This window comes from Lingula anatina, chromosome 1 (genome assembly GCF_051362555.1).
Source record: "Lingula anatina isolate TDL-2025a chromosome 1, LinAna3.0, whole genome shotgun sequence".
In the NCBI taxonomy this organism is placed as follows: Eukaryota; Metazoa; Brachiopoda; class Lingulata; order Lingulida; family Lingulidae; genus Lingula; species Lingula anatina.
The window spans coordinates 27,795,316-27,820,293 of NC_141767.1; the positions used below are offsets into that span (position 1 = coordinate 27,795,316).

The window sequence follows — 24,978 nt, forward strand, 5'->3', positions numbered from 1 at the left end:
ATTATAATTAAGAGCATCCTAATCATCACACTTAAAATACGACTTCCATATCTACCAAAACACAGGACTTGTCCTAAACTCTGATGGTCACGGTATTTACTCCTTACAACGACTGGGGACCAGTAACCATGCAGTTTGTAAGGCAATCTTACCGCAGAGATACTTCCTCTTGATAATAGTCACCACTGGGAAATTAACGGGGTTTTGTTTTTGTTTGATTTGGTAGAAATGGAGATCTGGTTAGCCCAGTTTATGTGCTGCCTGCTGGCATGGCAGAGAAAACTGGCTTACTTACTTCGCCTGTGCTGTGGAGGTGTGTTCGGACTGAGCTGCTCGGAAGGGGGTGCCATGGCACTTTGGTGGAGGGCAGAATCAGAGTTTGTCCTGAAAAAAATAAAATTACTTAAATAAATAATATAACAAACACAAGAATGCTTTAAATGAATCCCTTCCCTTGTTTTCATTTGGTATATAATGGTATGCAAAACAATGACTCCTTTGCTTTGTCTATGCGTAATTATCAATAACAATAAAATCCAATATAAAAATTGAGAATAATTCTGGCACCTTCTTCAGGAACTACAACAGCGTTGACAATACATTATGTAAGCAGTACAAGTGTGCACCTGCAGTGGTACAAACAAAAAGAGCTGAATGAATAGATGAACAGTTGGACAAAACATCAGGAGTTCTTATCTCTTTCACTTAGCAAAACATGAAATTCTGGTTTCAAACAAGTAGCTAAAATTTTCAGTTTAACAATCTGACAGTGAATTGAAATACAAGTTTAGCCACTTTAGGTGAGTTTTTAAGCTACTGGCAAAAAGGTTATGCACCATTTCTTTATAATAACTATATCTGGTCTGATCAGGTATATGCGGAAATGATCTGCCTCCCCTTTGGTGCCCCCCCCCCCCCTCCAAAGGTAAGTCTACCTACAATATAAGCTACTGTAACCTAGATTACCATCTAACCTAGAATACCAGCTAGGTTATCTTTAGCTCAGAGATCAATACTCAGGTTTTCCTGTTCCTGCAGTTGCCCCTTCAGCTGATATATTTCTGTTAGAGGCTATTTACAGAGATGCTATATATATTGGGAACTTATATATAAATATTGAAGGCAGCACAGCCAACCTATTAGTAAAAAAAATCGATCAATCCTTTTTTTTTCCTGGTTTCCTTATTCCCATGACCTTGGGAAATGCCTTCTGTCTAGGTCTCTCTTCCAGCACTGCCGTGTAGATAAGCAGAAAGCTGGGTACTGGTCTGCAGTATACTGTGCAGAAACCTAAGACCATGGGATTGCATTGTACAATACAATACTGGCTCAGTGGCACTATTATACCACACATAGACCGCATGGTGGTCATGTTTCGCAAGCTTTTTTTTTTAAATGTTACCTGTAAAAACATGGGCATAAGTGTTTCTAATTGATGTATCATTTTACGACTTGACATGCAAAACCAAAGCTGCTACAGCTAGAACAGTGAAATCAGATTTGATCAGATTTGTATTCTAGAAGCAAATGGAATTGATTAGAGACTGTAACATAATCAACAACTGCTGAAAATATATTTTGCTCAATCCACCCCAAAAAAACTTGAGCTTAGCAGCTACTTACACAATTCATCAAAACCACCCAGCCCATTTTTTTATCTTATCACTAACACAATATCTATCAAAACTGCCTGCATATATCAGTGTCATATCATTTAGTCAGGTGAGCAAATGTCAGCTAATGGACATTACTCTATCTAAACGTTCCTTGGCCTATAGAATACATCTATAAACTACACACCAGTGATAATATTGTTTTTGAAATTTGTAATTTTCCAGGAATTTCCCAGGTTTAAAATGGTGCATATATGTAGAATTTCTAGACAATCAAAATGAGAAAATCATGAGAAATGGAGTTTGGAGGAAAAAAATCCACGATCACCCTTTTTGAATTCAATAGCTGCCCCAGTGAGTGTGAACATGAATAAATAAATAAATCAACTGTTATCATTATATCATCAGCAAACTTATCTTTTTTGTTTATTTATTTTTTTCAAAAAAGTCTAAAAAATTACAATATCATTTACCATTAGTATGCTTCAACTTGAACATGTGGCCAACAAGCTTGGTTTTAAAGTAACCCTCACCCCCTCAAACTGAAATGTGACACCTCATGTTCTCAAAAAGAGAATCCAATTCATGTGACAGATGCGGCACATCCCCCTTCTATGTTCACATGATCTTATGATATTATTCTTTTTATGATATATAATCTTTATAAAAAGAATAAATCATTAATCACCGACTGATAGTGCTTACCTTCTCCATCCTTCGCCCATCTGTGGTGGGGTTAAATATGCGTTACCATATGGCGAATGATCCACCTGTACACTGGTTAAGGTCATAATTACACAACAATGATCAATGTTACAAATTAAAAAACTAGTACAATAGTACACGAAACAAAAGGATAGGATGTCAAAAAAAAATATGTACAACATGCATAAAGGTATCGATCTGGTCACCTTTTATCAAAAGAAAGCAATCCACTTCAACCACAGTAAAATTTAAGGTCAGGTGAGTTCATGGCTGCTTTATTTCCATGACAGAAGGTACATCTTACGGAACAAACTAGCAAATTGGCACACTTTACCATATACTGAATATGCTTTATTTCCCTTTGGCTTCTAAGTTTTTAGTGAGGAGGGAGGTCAGAGCTGCCATTTTTAGGGGTGTAGTTAGGTAGGCCTGCAGTCAATATCTTGGTCACACCAGATCATTACTGCACTGAATGTTTGATTAATGGTAAAACAAAGAAATTATTATTAATGCACTGATATGAAAAAATATATCCTTGTGTGAATCATAAATGATCATACTAAAATGCTGTTGTAAATGAAAAGATTAATTTACTACTTAATGATTTTGAAATATTTCACCTTATTATCTCTTTTTTTTTAAGAAAACTCCTCTACAAAATATCCTACAAAAGCTCAAATTTACCATATGCTGTACAATATTACTTACCAGACTTAACAGACTGCATATTTTAAAATAAGCTTTCGTTTCCCAGAGGGATTAATACAGACTTCCTTATATCAAGAACCTTTTAGAATCCAGTGTGAACAATCTATAATACTGTTAACCAGGTAGTTCAAATGGAAGCACGTCCTAGATAATTTGGTTTTTTTTTTTTCCAGAGAGGTCATGGGCACTCTTGAAGGCATAGTGTTTTTACCATCTCGAACCTTTAGGCAGTTGGACTATTATATGACAAAATCCATGAAGTTGCAAATAAATTTATCGTTCATCATATTAAGTGGAGTGTCTATACCTTAAATAACCACCTTAAATAGTTAATCATACATGCACTCCCAGCTGATATAAGGATTTGTGAACTCAAATGTATATCCTCTTTTTTTATTTGACATTGGCCAACGATTCTGTGTATAATTTCTTGTCAACCTCTAAATTTTTTTATCTGCTTTTATGCCAATAAATAGATAATCACCAATATAGGGCATTGGTATTACACAAAGATATATATCTATCATATAGGACAAGTAGCCTTATCTATGTTTATCTATTAATGTGTAGCTGTTAAATTATATGTACAACTATGCCCAGATTACAAAGGCGACACACATGAGTACTTTGAAGAAAATTTGTGAATTATTCAATGATGCACAGGAGTGGTGTTTTAAGAGAAGGCATATTAATGATACAGATAAATCATCAATTCTCTAGCTGTAAAACATCACTGAACTTTCCCTGATTACCCAATGTAAGATATTTCTTTACAATTTCCCTGTGATCTTAAATCTTTCCAAGTGTGTCCAATAACCCATTAAGTTCTGTCTTTGGCATACCTGCAGGAAGTTTGAATGCAATCTACAGTCCAAACATTGCAACTACAGAAGCATGTGCTGTCACTGGGCTATGAAATTGAAATTCTAGACATGAAGGTAAGTGTGTACACTGCATTTGAACATTGCCCTACTCGAACCTATATAACCTGAATAAATTTTGTGGTCACTTAAAAAGTTTCATCAATTTGGTCACTTAAAAAGTTTCATCAATTCAGTAAATATCAGCAATAAAATAATCTTTTTTCACAAACTTATTACAAGTTTCACGTCAGTGATTAAACTTGTAGTTAATTTGTGTCAGAAGTTTTTTTATTGCAAATCCTTTGGGTCCTAAAGTGTCCAAGTGATGTGAAGTCTACTGCATACAGAAAAGATAAACCTGTGATGACATATTCATACCATATCTTGGCATGTTCTCCTAATTGAAAAGGATATCGGTGGGAATGTGGCACATCAGGAGTGTAATTTGATATCAAAATGTATGTCATATTGTTATAATGAAAGATATTGTATTGGCTTGGTACTCTAGGGTGTTGCCAAGGGCTACACATTTTATACGTGTTACTTACAGAAGATCATTTCTTTACTGACCATCTTCAAAAAAAATGTTTTGGTTTTACCAACAATGTGGAAGAAAGGAGCACAAGAAGAGGGTCCATGTTTCTGAAAAGCCAGAGGGTACTTTACACTGAGGTGGTAAAGGCTTCAGACCAATTAGAAAATAAATGTCTAAATAATAGATAAATACAGGAATATTTCATACAAAACATGTATTTTTCAACATTTTTCAGATGGAAAAACCATAACCTGTGGAAGAAATGCTTGGCACCTGCACAAAATTTGTCAATTGTAATAGGGTAAATTCATAAATATTTTCCAACTTGTGAAATATTGGATGCAGACAGGTCTTTTGAAAACAGCTTCAGTACTCTTGGGTTAAATGTACTTTTGCCTTCTAGTAAAGGATACTCTAGGAAAAGTTCTCCTATGCATGGCTAATTCTCGTGATCTGCTCCTATTGTGCAGTCGGTCCACAATTGTTTGTCGTCCATGTTTCATTTCATCCAGGCTGTGGAGAGCACTCTAGAAGAAAAGATATAACAACTTCAGTGTTAATATTAGTCACATATTAAATCAAATTCAATTCCCTACAAGCACTGGTTAAACAATGTACAAGGAGACAAAGCTGAATGACAGACAAGATCATGGATGCAACTGACTTTTTTATATTGACCAATCTTCACTTTCAGCTTTCACTTCCAATACATTTTAAACTATCCTATTGAAAAGTTAAACTTATTGAAGAGAGGGGATGAAAGAGGAAGAGAGATTGAAACAGATCTTTATATCAACAAAAGAGAAAAACAATCTCATAATCAGATCATGAATTAGTATCTATGGCAACCTGGTTCCAAGCAAACTGCCACATACTCAGGTTAGCAAACATAGTGATATTGATAAAAATATAAACTGTTTCATAATGGTTTCTCAGACAGCAAAGGCAAGATAACCACGCTGAATTAGCTTAATCAAGGTAACCAAGGTCTATGCCATCCAGCAGGATGTTAGCAATGACTGCCAAGAAGCAGAGGCTATTAAAAAACAAGGAAGTGACTGACCACAAGTGAAATCAAGCTGAACAGGGACTCCTGTACTCTCATCAGTCATCCTGTATAGAGCAGGCACTGTTTCTTTAAACAATTATCTTTGTTTGAAATAATAATAATAATAATAATAATAATAATAATAATAATAATAATAATAATAATAATAATACATTGTGCTGCATCACTCAAAACAATTGGAAAACAGATACATCTACATCTAAACAAAAAAGTTAAATAAATGAGATCAGTGAGATCAGTGACATTCCAATATATCAATGTATCATGCTGAGTAAGAATAATGATATTATATGGCACCTGAAAAAATGACGTGGAGCAACATATCCTCTACATAAATTTATCCTTTTTTAATTTCCAAAATATTGGAAGCCTTTAAGAATCCTGCTCTGTTGCAAGGAAAATTTGTAAGATTTATGACCTGAAAACTGAGAAGTAGGTCACATTTGTAAACCAAATCAAACACACATACAGCGCAAAACAACTAACACTGAAGTGATAGGTTTACTTTTGTAACATACTTATTCATGCTTCAGTAGCAAAATACAAGACAAAATATACTGATGCCTTTAATGATCAATGCAGAGAACCAGAAACTTCTTTTTTAAAACATTTCCACTGTTAATATTTGTGGTTCTACTGCAGTGTGCTGGGTCTGGTGGCTTCAGCAATAAGAATACACTTAATATTTGATAGGTTTAAAGAAACTTTAAGATGGAAACCTGTGCCTTTTATTCCAAATATCAAAACACAATAGCTGAGACAATACCACTGAAGCCATTAACAAAAAAAAAACTTACATTAAGGCCAAGCTACTCAAACACTTACTAACAGTACTGTCAGTGAGGATTCAGAATAAAAGCACACCATTCCCTTAAGTATACTTTATCTCTTAGGGTATATATTCATTGAGAATTTCCAGGTTGTTATTTGAATAGAATTATGGTCTATATATTATTGGAAATCATTGTTGACAAATAAGATTACCGAAAGTTAGCTTTGGCTGGTGAATATGAATAAAACAGATTTTGATAAATCTTCTTTAAAGCATGTGAATTATAGCAGATGTTATCCAATGTTTTCCTGATAAATTTTCACATTAAATCCCATTTCTATACACAGATTTGCCATGGACATACTGCACAACCTAAGTGAACTTGGATTTTACCTACATCAATTTTATCTACATCAATAAATAATAAAGGTAACAATATAACCTTCATTTCTGTGGCTTTGATAATGTTGTATGTATAGCTACTGATTACATGTAGGTTCTTATTGCTGGCAGGCTACAATTATAAACTTACAAAGCAAAGTGGAAAAGACATACCCCCCCCCCCCAAAAAAAAAGGACAATGTACCAGTCCATGCCAGCATAGTTATGGTAGAAGATATGTGTGGGCGTGGCTCTTCCCTCACCTACCCTATTTTCCAGATACTAGTATAGCCTCATTAACATACTAACTACCTCTTTCCCAGGCTGAAAAAAACACCTTTGGGTACAGAAAATTGAGGAGGAGGAATTGTGGAGGGCTGGTTACAGGACCCAGGATGTTGATGTCTACAGAGCAGGACCCAGGAAGTTGATGTCTACAGAGCAGGTATCAGTGACTGGCAAACTTGACAGAACAAGTGTGTGGAATTGGAAGGGGACCATGTTGAAAAACATTCCAGAATAAAAACAAAATATTTTGTCCTTTTGGTGTCAGGCTCAAACCCTTTTGATATCCCCATGTAAGCCCCGTGCTCCAAAAATATTAAGAATGTCCAATATTGGGTTGTATATTCCATGAAAATGGTCAACCGGTGTGTGAAATGAATCAGTCAGACACATTGGTTCAATGGATATTTATAGAACATTACAACCAAGAATAATCCCTTAATCTACTGGACTGGGCTATTTTTAGCTGTCTTATCTATTTGCCAATGTATTATTAATATTATTTTGTTAGTGTAACCATTCATTCCTCTGGTTTTATCTGTATTTTAAAACCACCTTTTAGAATATGTTTTAAGCATGTGGTTATATCTGAAAAGGCATTATGATCTCTTGAATCTGTCAAGAACCCAAGTACTGAAATAGCAGGTGGTCTGATAAATACATGTTAACATGTATAGCTTAAAGGACTGCATATTATATTCTAGTTGGGTTTTACTTCCCAAGTGTGTGTCGCTTTACAAAAAAAAACAATAAACAAAATCACACAAAAAATTCACACAAAACATGATCAGAGAAATCAAATGAGATCATTTGCCTTTTTATCAATGAAAAATAGAAACCATTTGACACTATCGATTAGCCTTCATGTGAACCACACTTGACATGACTGTAATGGAAGAGCAAGTTCTAACATTAACTTTGTTCTTTTTGCCATATCACATCAAACGAAAAATGCACTTGATCTCCTTTCTAGGACCTTGAATTTGCATCAACTGACTTGCCCTGGGCTATTAACTTCTTGTAATGTCTTAACACAGTTACTGTATATAAGATTCAAATAATTGTTAAAACTGGCCTCATAAAAAACAAAACTGACTCTCCTTCTCAGTGCAGCACATATTGTACATAGTTATATGCAAGTGCACAGGATATAATACCCAATAAATGAGTTTGGTATAGTGCCAGCTAAATCCATTACAATCTTCAAATTCTGACATCAGGGACCTTGACAAAAGAACAAAAAATAAATAAATAAACTAGAGGATCAGAGAGGCGATACCGCCTCCGAATATTGTACCACCAGCTGGAGCAAGCGCATTCGTATAGACCCCCACATACACAAAATAAGGGACACAGCCACCAGTTTTGTGCTTGACAAGCTGTAAAAATGCAATCAACAAGAATTTTTAAACTATTGCAAAAAACATATATGGTACAATCAAATTTAAGTTCTTCGTAAGGTAGGTCAAGGGTCAATTTCAAGGTCACAGTAAATTGCCAGTATATGACTTCATATTCAAGTTCAAGAATAACTATGAACCTATCTCTGTCAAGTTTGAAGTTAAAAGAGAAAAAAAGTTCAGTTCATGATAAAAAGTAGGTCAAAGGTCAATTTCAAGGTCACACTTATATTGCCAGTATAGGACTTCCTATTCAAGTTTAATAATAACTATGGACCTATCTCTGTCAGTTTTGGAGATAAAACGGAAGCAAAATTTGCAAAATTCAGTTCATGGTGAAAAGTAGGTCAAAGGTCAATTTCAAGGTCACATTTAGATTGCCAGTATATGACTTTCTATTCAAGTTCAATAGTAACGATGGACCTATCTCTGCCAGTTTTGGAGATAAAAGGAAAGCAAAATTTGCAAAGTTCAGTTCATGGTGAAAAGTAGGTCAAAGGTCAATTTTAAGGTCACATTTATATTGCCAGTATATGACTTCCTATTCAAGTTCAATAGTAACTATGGACCTATCTCTGCCAGTTTTGGAGATAAAAGGGAAGCAAAATTTGCAAAGTTAAGTTCATGGTGAAAAGTAGGTCAAAGGTCAATTTTAAGGTCACATTTAGATTGCCAGTATATGACTTCCTATTCAAGTTCAATAGTAACTATGGACCTATCTCTGCCAGTTTTGGAGATAAAAGGGAAGCAAAATTTGCAAAGTTCAGTTCATGGTGAAAAGTAGGTCAAAGGTCAATTTTAAAGTCACATTTAGATTGCCAGTATATGACTTCCTATTCAAGTTCAATAGTAACTATGGACCTATCTCTGCCAGTTTTGGAGATAAAAGGGAAGCAAAATTTGCAAAGTTCAGTTCATGGTGAAAAGTAGGTCAAAGGTCAATTTTAAGGTCACATTTAGATTGCCAGTATATGACTTCCTATTCAATTTCAATAGTAACTATGGACCTATCTCTGCCAGTTTTGGAGATAAAAGGGAAGCAAAATTTGCAAAGTTCAGTTCATGGTGAAAAGTAGGTCAAAGGTCAATTTTAAGGTCACATTTAGATTGCCAGTATATGACTTCCTATTCAAGTTCAATAGTAACTATGGACCTATCAGTTCATGGTTAAAAGTAGGTCAAAGGTCAATTTTAAGGTCACATTTATATTGCCAGTATATGACTTCCTATTCAAGTTCAATAGTAACTATGGACCTATCTCTGCCAGTTTTGGAGATAAAAGGGAAGCAAAATTTGCAAAGTTCAGTTCATGGTGAAAAGTAGGTCAAAGGTCAATTTTAAGGTCACATTTAGATTGCCAGTATATGACTTCCTATTCAAGTTCAATAGTAACTATGGACCTATCTCTGCCAGTTTTGGAGATAAAAGGGAAGCAAAATTTGCAAAGTTCAGTTCATGGTGAAAAGTAGGTCAAAGGTCAATTTTAAGGTCACATTTAGATTGCCAGTATATGACTTCCTATTCAAGTTCAATAGTAACTATGGACCTATCTCTGCCAGTTTTGGAGATAAAAGGGAAGCAAAATTTGCAAAGTTCAGTTCATGGTGAAAAGTAGGTCAAAGGTCAATTTTAAGGTCACATTTAGATTGCCAGTATATGACTTCCTATTCAATTTCAATAGTAACTATGGACCTATCTCTGCCAGTTTTGGAGATAAAAGGGAAGCAAAATTTGCAAAGTTCAGTTCATGGTGAAAAGTAGGTCAAAGGTCAATTTTAAGGTCACATTTATATTGCCAGTATATGACTTCCTATTCAAGTTCAATAGTAACTATGAACCTATCTCTGCCAGTTTTGGAGATATAAGGGACTAAATGTTATAATTTTGGAGTTACCATAATGTGCCTTAAATTTCGTACAGAAAAAATTAATTAAAATAAAGAAAATGTCATTTTGGTCAAAATTCTTGAAATAGGAGGTGCTCTGAAGTTTCAGAAGTTCAAGTTTGATGAAATAATGTCATTTTTGAACACAAGTTGTCTGCTTTGCCAAGCCTTATGTTTTATTTTTCCAGAGTTCAAAATTTATTATCCATTACCGTACTGCACATTTTGCTTTTACCACCAATATGTACTTTTTGATACAGCGTAACTCGAAAACCGTATGGAATACAAAAAAACCCGAGACCACCTCCAGTATTGGGCTTTACATGCAAAGTTCAGTTCATGGTGAAAAGTAGGTCAAAGGTCAATTTTAAGGTCACATTTAATTGCCAGTATATGACTTCCTATTCAAGTTCAGTAGTAACTATGGACCTATCTCTGCCAGTTTTGGAGATAAAAGGGAAGCAAAATTTGCAAAGTTCAGTTCATGGTGAAAAGTAGGTCAAAGGTCAATTTTAAGGTCACATTTAGATTGCCAGTATATGACTTCCTATTCAAGTTCAATAGTAACTATGGACCTATCAGTTCATGGTGAAAAGTAGGTCAAAGGTCAATTTTAAGGTCACATTTATATTGCCAGTATATGACTTCCTATTCAAGTTCAATAGTAACTATGGACCTATCTCTGCCAGTTTTGGAGATAAAAGGGAAGCAAAATTTGCAAAGTTCAGTTCATGGTGAAAAGTAGGTCAAAGGTCAATTTTAAGGTCACATTTAGATTGCCAGTATATGACTTCCTATTCAAGTTCAATAGTAACTATGAACCTATCTCTGCCAGTTTTGGAGATATAAGGGACTAAATGTTATAATTTTGGAGTTACCATAATGTGCCTTAAATTTCGTACAGAAAAAATTAATTAAAATAAAGAAAATGTCATTTTGGTCAAAATTCTTGAAATAGGAGGTGCTCTGAAGTTTCAGAAGTTCAAGTTTGATGAAATAATGTCATTTTTGAACACAAGTTGTCTGCTTTGCCAAGCCTTATGTTTTATTTTTCCAGAGTTCAAAATTTATTATCCATTACCGTACTGCACATTTTGCTTTTACCACCAATATGTACTTTTTGATACAGCGTAACTCGAAAACCGTATGGAATACAAAAAAACCGAGACCACCTCCAGTATTAGGCTTTACATGCAAAGTTCAGTTCATGGTGAAAAGTAGGTCAAAGGTCAATTTTAAGGTCACATTTAGATTGCTGGTATATGACTTCCTATTCAAGTTCAATAGTAACTATGGACCTATCTCTGCCAGTTTTGGAGATAAAAGGGAAGCAAAATTTGCAAAGTTCAGTTCATGGTGAAAAGTAGGTCAAAGGTCAATTTTAAGGTCACATTTAGATTGTCAGTATATGACTTCCTATTCAAGTTCAATAGTAACTATGGACCTATCTCTGCCAGTTTTGGAGATATAAGGGACTAAATGTTATAATTTTGGAGTTACCATAATGTGCCTTAAATTTCGTACAGAAAAAATTAATTAAAATAAAGAAAATGTCATTTTGGTCAAAATTCTTGAAATAGGAGGTGCTCTGAAGTTTCAGAAGTTCAAGTTTGATGAAATAATGTCATTTTTGAACACATTGTCTGCTTTGCCAAGCCTTATGTTTTATTTTTCCAGAGTTCAAAATTTATTATCCATTACCGTACTGCACATTTTTGCTTACCACCAATATGTACTTTTTGATACAGCGTAACTCGAAAACCGTATGGAATACAAAAAAACCCGAGACCACCTCCAGTATTGGGCTTTACATGCAAAGTTCAGTTCATGGTGAAAAGTAGGTCAAAGGTCAATTTTAAGGTCACATTTAATTGCCAGTATATGACTTCCTATTCAAGTTCAGTAGTAACTATGGACCTATCTCTGCCAGTTTTGGAGATAAAAGGGAAGCAAAATTTGCAAAGTTCAGTTCATGGTGAAAAGTAGGTCAAAGGTCAATTTTAAGGTCACATTTAGATTGCCAGTATATGACTTCCTATTCAAGTTCAATAGTAACTATGGACCTATCAGTTCATGGTGAAAAGTAGGTCAAAGGTCAATTTTAAGGTCACATTTATATTGCCAGTATATGACTTCCTATTCAAGTTCAATAGTAACTATGGACCTATCTCTGCCAGTTTTGGAGATAAAAGGGAAGCAAAATTTGCAAAGTTCAGTTCATGGTGAAAAGTAGGTCAAAGGTCAATTTTAAGGTCACATTTAGATTGCCAGTATATGACTTCCTATTCAAGTTCAATAGTAACTATGAACCTATCTCTGCCAGTTTTGGAGATATAAGGGACTAAATGTTATAATTTTGGAGTTACCATAATGTGCCTTAAATTTCGTACAGAAAAAATTAATTAAAATAAAGAAAATGTCATTTTGGTCAAAATTCTTGAAATAGGAGGTGCTCTGAAGTTTCAGAAGTTCAAGTTTGATGAAATAATGTCATTTTTGAACACAAGTTGTCTGCTTTGCCAAGCCTTATGTTTTATTTTTCCAGAGTTCAAAATTTATTATCCATTACCGTACTGCACATTTTGCTTTTACCACCAATATGTACTTTTTGATACAGCGTAACTCGAAAACCGTATGGAATACAAAAAAACCGAGACCACCTCCAGTATTAGGCTTTACATGCAAAGTTCAGTTCATGGTGAAAAGTAGGTCAAAGGTCAATTTTAAGGTCACATTTAGATTGCCGGTATATGACTTCCTATTCAAGTTCAATAGTAACTATGGACCTATCTCTGCCAGTTTTGGAGATAAAAGGGAAGCAAAATTTGCAAAGTTCAGTTCATGGTGAAAAGTAGGTCAAAGGTCAATTTTAAGGTCACATTTAGATTGTCAGTATATGACTTCCTATTCAAGTTCAATAGTAACTATGGACCTATCTCTGCCAGTTTTGGAGATATAAGGGACTAAATGTTATAATTTTGGAGTTACCATAATGTGCCTTAAATTTCGTACAGAAAAAATTAATTAAAATAAAGAAAATGTCATTTTGGTCAAAATTCTTGAAATAGGAGGTGCTCTGAAGTTTCAGAAGTTCAAGTTTGATGAAATAATGTCATTTTTGAACACATTGTCTGCTTTGCCAAGCCTTATGTTTTATTTTTCCAGAGTTCAAAATTTATTATCCATTACCGTACTGCACATTTTTGCTTACCACCAATATGTACTTTTTGATACAGCGTAACTCGAAAACCGTATGGAATACAAAAAAACCCGAGACCACCTCCAGTATTGGGCTTTACATGCAAAGTTCAGTTCATGGTGAAAAGTAGGTCAAAGGTCAATTTTAAGGTCACATTTAATTGCCAGTATATGACTTCCTATTCAAGTTCAGTAGTAACTATGGACCTATCTCTGCCAGTTTTGGAGATAAAAGGGAAGCAAAATTTGCAAAGTTCAGTTCATGGTGAAAAGTAGGTCAAAGGTCAATTTTAAGGTCACATTTAGATTGCCAGTATATGACTTCCTATTCAAGTTCAATAGTAACTATGGACCTATCTCTGCCAGTTTTGGAGATAAAACGGAAGCAAATTTTGCAAAGTTCAGTTTATGGTGAAAAGTAGGTCAAAGGTCAATTTTAAGGTCACATTTAGATTGCCAGTATATGACTTCCTATTCAAGTTCAATAGTAACTACGGACCTATCTCAGCCAGTTTTGGAGATAAAAGGAAAGCAAAATTTGCAAAGTTCAGTTTATGGTGAAAAGTAGGTCAAAGGTCAATTTTAAGGTCACATATAGATTGCCAGTATATGACTTCCTATTCAAGTTCAATAGTAACTATGGGCCTATCTCTGCCAGTTTTGGAGATAAAAGGGAAGAAAAATTTGCAAAGTTCAGTTCATGGTGAAAAGTAGGTCAAAGGTCAATTTTAAGGTCACATATAGATTGCCAGTATATGACTTCCTATCCAACTTCAATAGTAACTATAGACCTATCTCTGCCAGTTTTGGAGATATAAGGGACTAAATGCTATAATTTTGGAGTTACCATAATGTGCCTTAAATTTCGTACAAAAAAAATTAATTAAAATAAAGAAAATGTCATTTTGGTCAAAATTCTTGAAATAGGAGGTGCTCTGAAGTTTCAGAAGTTCAAATTTGATGAAATTATGTCATTTTTGAACACAAGTTGTCTGCTTTGCCAAGCCTAATGTTTTATTTTTCCAGAGTTCAAAATTTATTATCCATTACCGTACTGCACATTTTGCTTTTACCACCAATATGTACTTTTTGATACAGCGTAACTCGAAAACCGTATGGAATACAAAAAAACCGAGACCACCTCCAGTGTTGGGCTTTACATGCTCTACAAAATGCAAAAAAGAATGGGTCTCTAGCATTAACGGTTCCCGAATTAGAGACAGTTTTCAGTTTCGGTATCTTATGGCCGCTACTCCCGTGAAAATGCACCGATTGACCCCAAATTCATGGAGATGAAAGATGACCTGAAGGGTAACACTTTCCAATAATATTATTGGTTAAGTCTGTGTGGTGTCTGAATAACAGGGCAAAAAAATTTTTTTTCGTAAAAAATGAAATTTTTTTGAAAATTTTGGCCCATTTGACCTTGAAGTAAAGGTCAAAGGTCAAATCCAAGGGTATATTTGAAATCTACACATATGACTTTTGGAAAGCCGTCTATAGAAATTTTTCCCATAACTCCTTCCGTAGGGTAGATAATTAGCATTTAATTTTGCCATTTTTAGACAAGGGTGCATTGCAATGAGTGCCACACCCAGACCCCAATACCGACAAAGCCCAAATTTTACGTGGAACGAGTTGAGATTATAGGTGACCTAAATCCATGAGATGGGTATGGGGGGCCTTACCGTCTAGGAGGAGAAGCGGTAACGGTAGCCGTCCGGCGGAGCCGGCGGAGCCGGCGGAACCGGCGGAGCCGGCGGAGCCGGCGGAACGATCCGGACGAGACCGAAACCATGTGTACCGCCAGCGCTAACGCTGGTGGTACAATAAATGAAACAACAGGATATATGTAAATTTTTTACATAAACTCAGCACCAGACTTTATCTCTCCAGGTTCAGTTTCAGTCTTCCTGATGATATAGTTTACATGACGCAGCACATTTCCACTGACAACAAGCATGGTAGCTGATCTTGAAAATGGAACGCTTAATTCATGTTAGAATTTGACAACTGCCAACAAGAAGGTCTCCAATGGGAAGAGCAATCACATCAAACACTGACTTGATACATATTAAGATTTTCCCATGTGCGCAGGCCAACCACTAGTAAGTACATCAGTATACACTGCTTGAGAGCCTAATCATTAACCTGACTGAAATGTACACAGCAGCCGTAGAAGAAATGCTAAGAGCTCCATGCTGTGCTGACGTCCCTGCCTCCGACATTGTGGCAAACTACAAACCTTTTACAACCACAACCTGTTGTCATAGACACAATATAGAGAGTTGGAAAGAAACATTCATGATTTATTTTGTGTGCTTGGCACCTCAAGCTGCTCTGGTGACTACGTTTAGGTAACACTACATACTTTCTGTCTTTTCAGTGACAGCAAAAACCTATTTCACCTTAGAATTAATATTCTATTTGAGTGCAGCTGTACTATATCACTGACAAAAAAAGGTACAACAGCACTACACAGGTAAAACAATCTATTCATCAATGCTCTGTACTTAGTCTGAACATTCATATTACACACTTCTTGAACCTTATTGCAATAATAACTAATCACCAGTACTTAACAAAACCTGAATTGCCCAAACATTCTGTAATACCTTTTTTAAAAAAACTGCTCATGTGGCTCATTAATAATGTTTTACCAAATACTCATAGTCAAAATTCTCCTTGAATAGTATAAATATTGCAACACACGATATTATGTAAAAACTTATGTCATCGCTATGCATCATCCTGCCGTCTGAATGGCTGCAATGTTTCAGTCAATAACTGTTTAATGAAGCATTAAATTACAGTTCATCTGGTCATTTATAACAGCAATATCTGTATTATATGACAAGTTTTATGAATGGCAAGTCTGTAAATGAAATAATCATCTGTAGCTTCCATAATGACCCTGAGAAACATGAAAAATATCTTTCATGTTGGTTTTCCATTAAAAACCCCAGTTTTGAAAGGCTCTGCTGTCACTGTCTACTCCAGAAAGGAACAATATTTGCAGGAAAATCCCAAACAATTATACCAACTGTCTCAAACACAGTGTCTCACTTGCTCCTTATCCTCATCCTCAGATTTCTGACATTTCACACTTCATACAGTTTAAGGATTTTTTGAGGTTAATTCACTAGTGTAACAGACTGGAACAACACAAGACACCGAGTAAATGAGCCTTCCACCACTAGCCTCTCTTTTAGGTTGTCCAGTTGGCATGTTCATGTTCACTTTTTTATATGACAAAGTAAACTATAAGGAGGTGTACAATGAGCTGACATGTAGTACTCTGAACAAGGTGCCAGATTTTGAAAGCTGACACTGCATCATGTCCATCTTTATATATGAGAGACAGATGACTTCTTATGAAGCCTCTTCAGTCAATTATCCTGATATGGAGCAGTATATTACAGGAGAATATTTGCTTTTGTTTATAGATAAAATAACATTGAAGAAAGATATTATAATATAATGGCCAACTGTGAGGTTTTACTTTTGTCAATTTCCTTGTATCATTTTGTCCTGTATGGGATATTGAATCTATAAAGTAACAATATAATTTGGCTGCATGTCTAGTGATTCGTCCTTCAAGTGCTTTGCCTACTGCTTTTGAACTGTCAACGTACAATTTCGAAGGCAACCTTAAAAAAACATCACCGATTAACAGGCTTAATTGCCACTTAACACATTTAATATTAGGTATGTCCCTGAGACAACCACTATAAGAGGGCATTCAGAGCAAGTTCATCTGTGGAATAACAGATTTGCGGACTAAATATGGCCGACCCACTTAAAAGTAGCGCGGACTACTCCTCTGATGGCCTCCCCATCTCCCAATGAGCTGTTGCTGCAGGGCCTTGCAATTAAACCTAGGAGCCAAGATTGAATCCCTTTAATAGGGCTTGTGGAGGAGAGGAAACCATCAGGGGATTAAGCTGCGCTGCTTTTAGTGGGGTCGGCCATTTTCAGTCAGCAGATCAGTTAGTCTGCAAATCATGTTCTGAATACGCTCTAAGGTTATTATCAAGGAAATGATTACAAGTGAGGACTTTTTTTCGAATTCACCATTTTTGAAATTTTATTCTTCCAAAAAGTATATGTTAGGCGGTAATTAACTTTCGTGCGCACTCGGCTGACAGCAATTAAGAGTGAACCCCTAGGAAGTTAATTCGATCCAGATAGATCGATCTAAATCTGTGGGAACCCAGTCTATGTTATGGGGCAATTCGTTCACCAAAAATACTCCAGGAAGGGCCATGATCAGAGCTCTGATACTTACATTTCATGTGTCAACATAAGACTATTCATTCACTCAAAACACTCTGAGTGAACTTTTAAGATAATTATGAATATTTCAACCCATGGGGATCACATAATACGAATAAATCTACAATATAAATCTTCCAGTGTATATTAATAGAATTTTTATAAACATTCCTAAACAATATAAGAATGGCTCTTTTATCAGATGGGACAAGATTAAACAGATTAACATAACATCATTTTTTTATACAAAATAATATTCCAGAGATAAGAGATTTCTTTTTCCATGGGATAAACTAACAAACAAATTCCTTCACAAAAATTTGACAGGTGTGAAAATGCAAACCAGTAATGTGCATTATTCTTTAGATGTAATAAAACAATCTCATTTTGTAGTGAAATATACCACCACATTCTTTCTATCTGCAAAAGCCATTCAAACAGTTAACCTGCAGCAAAGATTTCATAGTTCTAAGCAGACACTTTGCCCTTAGCAAATAAAATATACCTATAACTTTGTTAATGAAGTACCTGTCATGTGTAAAGAATAATAGATACTTCCTTGTCCATTTCCTAAATGAAGCTGATTACACCAGTAATGCCATTATCTCCAACTTTTGTCAACTCATATCTCTTGATATTTTTGAAGATATGGGAACATTATCTGATACATGGTGTGATTCAAGCACTTCAGTGTCTTCAATGCAATATCTTTAAATACTACTGTTTAAAGTTAAAAAATATATAGCTTTTCACTTTTGCAACTACCTGTTTATTTATCATCGCAAAAGGAATGCAACCATGTGCACAGTGTTTTTGAAGTACATCTGTAATTATATATGTATCTGTATCATCTGCACTTATTTATGGTCTGGTGGTAAGCAGGGCTCCTTTCAGCTTAGGACTCTGCATAGCTTATAATCAGAGGTATAAAAGCATACTTGAACCCCAAATCAAGAACATTTATGAAACTTAAATAAAGTGTATGGTCTGACTTTTTAAATGTCCTTATTTAGGATATCAACCAACCTTTAAAATCACAATGTTTTATTCGAAAAAAAAAATTGGGAAAAGATAAATCTCATTTACAAACGTATGGTGCACAGTAAATAGTCAGGATCAATTGTGCAGATGACACATTCTGCAAAAAAGAAAATGCTCAAGCCCTGATGTCAGACCTATCACACTCAACAATATATTTTCTGCCATCTGACTTAATCAATGACCCATAAACACTTATGAGGCTCACCTAACCAGGGCATTTATATGTGCTTAAAAGTTTGGAGAATTATTACCATTAATTGCAAGGCACACATACTGAATTATATAGCTGGATGAAAAACCATGGGAACATATAACCTAAATGGTGGTTGCCAGTCTTTTGAATTCAAGAGATTGTCTGACACCGAACAAGTGGAAATACCTACCTGCAGATCTATGGAATTCCCACCAGCTAGCTGGTTTACATTTGGTAAAGATCCACCCCTGTACGCTCCGAGATTAGGATGAGATATGTGTAAATGATGCTGTTTTTGAACTATTCCAACCCCCTGAAGTAAAATGACAAGAAACAGGTAACATGTAACTGTCATCCTTTAAATACGTTTTTTACATAAAAATAAAATGATAAATGATGCTGCAGAGCAGATATAGATAGTATTAGGCGTTGTAATATTTGTTATCAGCATATCACTGTGACTCTAACGCTTACCCTAGTTGCTCCAGTAACTTCTCTCATAATAGCTTCAAAGGCAGCCGTCTCCTCGGCTTGCTTTTGGTTGTGTAAAGCAATCTTTTCGCTAAATTTACGAGGATTCGCCATGATGGCTGAAAACGACAAGCTTGTTGTGATTCTGAAATGATGCAGGGGGTCCAGCATATTGACCAATCAGAGGCATCCATTTTGTCCCACGTGATTTCTCCCACTTCCCACATGGTGGCGGCAACTACTTCCGCGTGAATGTATCAAAACATTAACATGTGCTGATCTAGAATTGGGATGTGTACTAGAGTGGGCGTGGCGCGAATTAAGTGACTGACTGTGGTTACTCAGGTGTTATTTTTTGTTTTCATAAAGTCGTGATATCCGGTATGTTAAGGCAGCATTTATCCAATTTGAAAGCCAATTCAATTTCTATATTAATACCATTTACAAAAAAGTAAAAATGAATTTTGTTTTAGGATATGTGAACTTGTGAAATCTTGTGATATGGCTTCTAGACACCATCAAAATTAAACTTCATGATAACATCAGCACTTTCATTTGCATTATCAGAATATAAATGTCTGAAAAAATTTTTTTTTTGTTCTTAACCTTTTTTGAGCTCAAAATTTAAAAGTTTTACCACTGAAAATTCCAGTAATATTTTGTAAGAAGTTTATTTGAAAAAACATGGCCTGAATTTTAATCTTAGGTATTTCAACGTAAACAGAAATGGGCGTGGAAAGGTTCAAGTTTAACAATAGAGGAATGCCTGAAAATATCAAACATGGTACTTTTTAGAACTTTTGACAAAACATTCCTGTGCCACTTTTTTGTGACCAACAATTTTGATCACACAATTTTTAACAAATCTCCAAGTATAGCTTGTAAAAATAATCTAATTATATTAGCATTCAAATTTGACTGGCATTTTTACCATACAAAGCATTCAAGTAAATATGAGGTAAGATAGAAATATCACTTGGCACTTTCAGGCAGGTCACCAGAAGAGATATACATTGACATTTACACAATCTGTATTTAAAAACACCCATGTTATTTAAAAGCATTTCAGTGTTTTGGTTTTGCCTGATCCCTCACCCTTATATTCCACATGAAAAAGTTAAATTTGGTTCAAGAATCGTCTATTATATATCATCTTTAGTTAATTTATATCAATTTGAAAGAAAAACTGTCCACAAATAACCCTCGATTTATCAGGGCCTTGCTGCATCAGTCAATGAACCTATTCATTATAGACATTGTGGACAGGTAATGCAAGTATAGGTAAATCATTCTGACATCTGTGAAATCATTTCTGTTGATAAAAGCCATTTATCTCAAATGTTGAAAGGCACTCCCGCCTGTTATTTTTTCATGATATATACAACCAAACTAAGCAAAGTTACAGTACAAGCTTTTATTCTGGCTGATACAGAATGACATCTATATACAGTGTATTTATTAAAATAGATGTATGCACACTAAATAGAGATCATGCCCTTTAAGCAGGACCCAGCTAGTGGTTCAATATAGAAACAAGACTTAGAGGATCATACTAGAATAAAGTCCCCAGACAGTCAGAAAATCAATAAGTACTTCCTACAATCTGCACTATATTCTACAGCTACATTGTACTGATGTGATTGAAGACTTACTGCTGCAATGAAATTCAATTAAAACCTGACAATCTGCCAAAATGTGTTGCCTTTATCCCATACTTTTAGACGGTATCAATAATTTATTCTAAAAGTCTGCAGATTCTTTGTCAATTTCCGCACTTTGGTCCCTTTTCCACTTCCAAATATTATCAGCTCTAGAAAAGTATACAATTTCCAAATTTTTTACTATCAGATCATATATCCTGCAAAATGGTATTAATGATACAGATTAGGGAGCATCCTTTGGTTTAGACATGCAAAGGCAGTTACATCCTTTCGTGCACATGTCTTGAATGCCACGCTCGAAAGAACAATCCTTCCATTTCAATGCTTCTACTTCTCTTTACCATCAGTCAAAACTGATCCAGGTCAATCACAAGTTAATTACATGCCTTACTAGGAGTGGAGCATATTCATCTTGTCTTAGGTTTTACACATGTAGTATGTGGCTTATTCAAATCAATTCTCTCAACGGTCACATTCACTCAGACAACAACACAATAGTATTTAGATGGTAAGCGAGGAAAAAAAAAAAGAAAAAAACAATGTTAAATGGCTGTTTGGAGCAAAACTGGAGTAAAACCGTGTGAATGTATTTGTCAAATGTTTCATTTGTGCAACAGCTCTTTTCAATCATGTAACTTTAAGACAAGAATTCTCAGAAAAAAAGATGCTCCAAGTTGTCAACAATTAACTGATATCCAAAACATAATTAACTAGCAATGTTATACATGAATAGAGCTATGTGCTTCTTAAAGCACCAGCTTACTGTAGCACAACACATCTCCCACATAGGTTTTTAAGGACTACTTTAAAGATTTCACTGATTCTCTGAATATTACATAATTAAGCTTATAAAGCATTCTTACAGTATGACATAGACAACAAAAACTATTATATTAATCTTTCACTTAATGACAATGACAGTGAATCTCAATTATTCTATATGTTGAAAAACAGGTTTGAGTTATTGGAAAGCACAGAATCTAAAATTAAATATTTTCTGTTAGATGGAAAACAAACTAAGGATAAGTACAGAATTCAGCTACATACGTTTATAGGAAAACTTTACAGAACATTTGGAAATGTCTATCAATAAGCAATTAATGCCACAACAGATCTTTTCAAGTAAAAATAAATAAATAAACAGATACTTGCATTAAAGCAATACAACTGATTTGTGTAGAGCTGTAGATATATATCGCAGAATATTAGAAAAACTTGGCATCTGGTCCCAAATTGGATATCTTGATCAACTTTGTAACCTATTCCTATGTAGAGAATGCAACAGCTGATCAGTGAAACACCATGAATGAAGAAGAATCACTGCAGCAAGTCCAGTGTTATATACTCTGAACAAAAAATAAAAAATGAAAAACTTTTTACATGTCATGATCCCATAAACCAGACAAAGTTCCTTTCCTTACTTTTATCACCCACTGAATATTATCACAATATACCAACTCCAAAGTGATCACATAAAAAATTTGCGTAATCTGAACAACAAACCAAATGAGCACTACAATGAACTACAAAAATTTCCCCTATTATCTTCTCTGATGTGATATTCAAAAATAAAAAAAGAAAAACATATATATAAATATCATAATTTAATTAACTAAACATGCAGATCAGCATGCAATCTATCCCTATAAAAGTTATTATCCCGCCATATATTATTGCTACAAATACATGTACTCATATATACCATACATAGTTTGCCCTCTGATCCCAATTCTGCTCAATATCCTAAATACCTATAAAAGCAATCACGAGATTCAGTACATTATAGTACAAAGAATACATACAAATACATTTGCAATTCATCTAAAATATAACGGATATACAACTACTGTAATGGTATATCTGTTTTAATATCATAAGAATGTTTTACATCTATGTGGAATGGTACAAGCCTGTTTTTATGGAAATAAGATATATGGTTTTTTTTTTTACAAATAACAAAGCATCCATCATGCCTAGACAAGCATCTTAGAATCTTGACTCCATTCCTTTTATTCAGACCTGACAGTTATTTGTATGATCCATTGAGATGTCTTTTCTTTCATTTCAGATTTATTTCCCGTAAAATTTCTTGTTGAGCAGAAAAATGAGGAGATTTACATTGATCTTTGCCCTATCAAACATTTTCATGACTGCTACACCCTCGTACTGCAGCTGCAGAAGATCCTGAAGAAAAACAAGACAGGCTGGGTTAGCACCACAATCTTCACATTTAACATTTCAAAGATGAAACTTTTTATCTTTTATCTTTTGTTGCTTGGTAATTAAAAAAAGAAGAAAAAAAACGAAGTGAAACGATTGCATGTTCACAAAAATACTTCACTCCTTGACAACTGTTAATAATTTTAAAGCTTCTTTGAATTTCAAAAAGAAAGTGCCAACTTCAGTTTTATGTATAAAAAGGTTGGTATGTGTATAAAAAGTATAATACAATGATATATTCTCCAAATACAAATACCTCAATAAGACAGCTGCAAACTAACACTTCCTATGTTTTTCACTGCTTGCGTCTAGATAAAGTTTATTTTCTCTCACTTTAGAAAGACCTAAACAGAATGTCTTTTCTAAGGCTAAGCCCGGTTTTAAAGATTATTTAAAACATTTTCATTTCTTTTCAACCAAACAGAGAGTCCTACCTGGAAGACCAACTCTACATTGTCCAACTGGACACCTAGCAGTTTGGCATGAACATCAAATGTTCCAGGGACATCTGTTGAAGCCAGCTCAAATTGGACATTTTTGAACCTGAAAAGAGTGAAAAGTGATGATATATTTTAACTTTCAATTTTTCTCACGTCTTCATTGCATCTCCAATACGAAAATGATACCTGGATACTCAGTGGTTGTTAGAAATCCTTCTAACTTACATAGAATGTTATCCTAATATTCACAGATTGGTTTGTGATCCTTCAGACTGAATTAAAATGTTCACCAAACACTCATCGGTAAGTTAGTAATCTTATTAACCTAACTAAAATGTTAACTAAATACTCACTGGTTGGTTGGTAATCCTTCTATTTCCAACAGGACTCCCTTTTCATGCAACTTGGCAGCGCTGTATTTTATACTCTGATGTTTCACATCTGACTCATTTCCACCAAACAAACTGAATCTTTTAGAGGTTCTCCTAAAATAATAATAATTTTTTAAAAAAACGATAGCAACAATTAAGTAAAATATTTCAAGGAACAAAGAGAAATTCCCTAAATACTCAAAACTTAATTAGCAGGTCTGATTTAAACATTTTCAATTCAAAAACAAAACTGTGCAATTCCATAAATTAAAATATTGACTGAATTCTAGCTTTTATTAATTATTTGAAGAGAAAAATGTTTCAAATCTCAAAAAGTGCATAAAATATTTAAGAAAAAAAAAGTTTAACTATATTGCTATCCAATCAAACTATACATTTTCTTTATGCTATCTATGAGAAATGACACTTACTTTCCCTTCTTGTTCAAATTGTCAAGACATGTTGTTACATATTTATTGTAGTAGTCGATCTGTTCTTCAAAGAAAGCTCTCTTAGTATTCAAAGCCTTAAGGGTTTCTTTAATTCGCATCATCTCTTGCTTACGCCGCTGGCGATAGATTCTCTGGTTGCGAATGTCCTGGCAGAAAAAAAAAAAAAGAATTTACTTTTTGATAGATTCCAAAGTGAATGTTTTGATTCTTCCAGTTGTTTTAATAATAAGATAATGACAGAAATGAAATCAACTCTACTAATGGATCTTTCAGGTATGACACCCAAAGGCCTTGTAATAAGGTCAAAATGTTGTGATCTCCATTTCAAAATGATCCAGTAGAAGAATCTTTTTGGTAGATTGTTCATGAATGATAAGTGCTTCTGTTATTATATGCTTCGGGGAAAATCCTTGTATATGTAAACTTGTATTCTGTTAAGC

At 34.5% G+C, this 24,978-nt stretch overlaps 2 protein-coding genes across 16 annotated transcripts in view; both read right to left on the reverse strand.

Annotated features, from left to right (window-relative positions):
* The window catches only part of LOC106162653 (CREB-regulated transcription coactivator 1), a 34,460-nt gene extending 14,877 nt beyond the window's left edge, over positions 1–19,583 (reverse strand). For all 12 annotated transcript variants that reach the window (XM_087001713.1, XM_013540031.2, XM_087001712.1 and 9 more), the window contains exons 1-5: positions 19,398–19,583; positions 19,114–19,236; positions 4,838–4,951; positions 2,319–2,383; positions 296–384 (exon numbers count right to left, since the gene is read on the reverse strand). In XM_087001713.1, the coding sequence (XP_086857839.1) occupies positions 296–384; positions 2,319–2,383; positions 4,838–4,951; positions 19,114–19,236; positions 19,398–19,565 (559 nt within the window). In that variant the 5' untranslated portion in view covers positions 19,566–19,583. The remainder of the gene's footprint in view (positions 1–295; positions 385–2,318; positions 2,384–4,837; positions 4,952–19,113; positions 19,237–19,397) is intronic.
* Positions 19,584–20,793: 1,210 nt separating this feature from the next.
* The window catches only part of LOC106174445 (ras GTPase-activating-like protein IQGAP1), a 37,723-nt gene continuing 33,538 nt past the window's right edge, over positions 20,794–24,978 (reverse strand). For all 4 annotated transcript variants that reach the window (XM_087001709.1, XM_087001707.1, XM_087001708.1 and 1 more), the window contains 4 exons: positions 24,518–24,684; positions 24,069–24,200; positions 23,710–23,818; positions 20,794–23,239 (listed from right to left, as the gene is read on the reverse strand). In XM_087001709.1, coding sequence (XP_086857835.1) covers positions 23,126–23,239; positions 23,710–23,818; positions 24,069–24,200; positions 24,518–24,684 — 522 coding nt within the window. In that variant the 3' untranslated portion in view covers positions 20,794–23,125. The remainder of the gene's footprint in view (positions 23,240–23,709; positions 23,819–24,068; positions 24,201–24,517; positions 24,685–24,978) is intronic.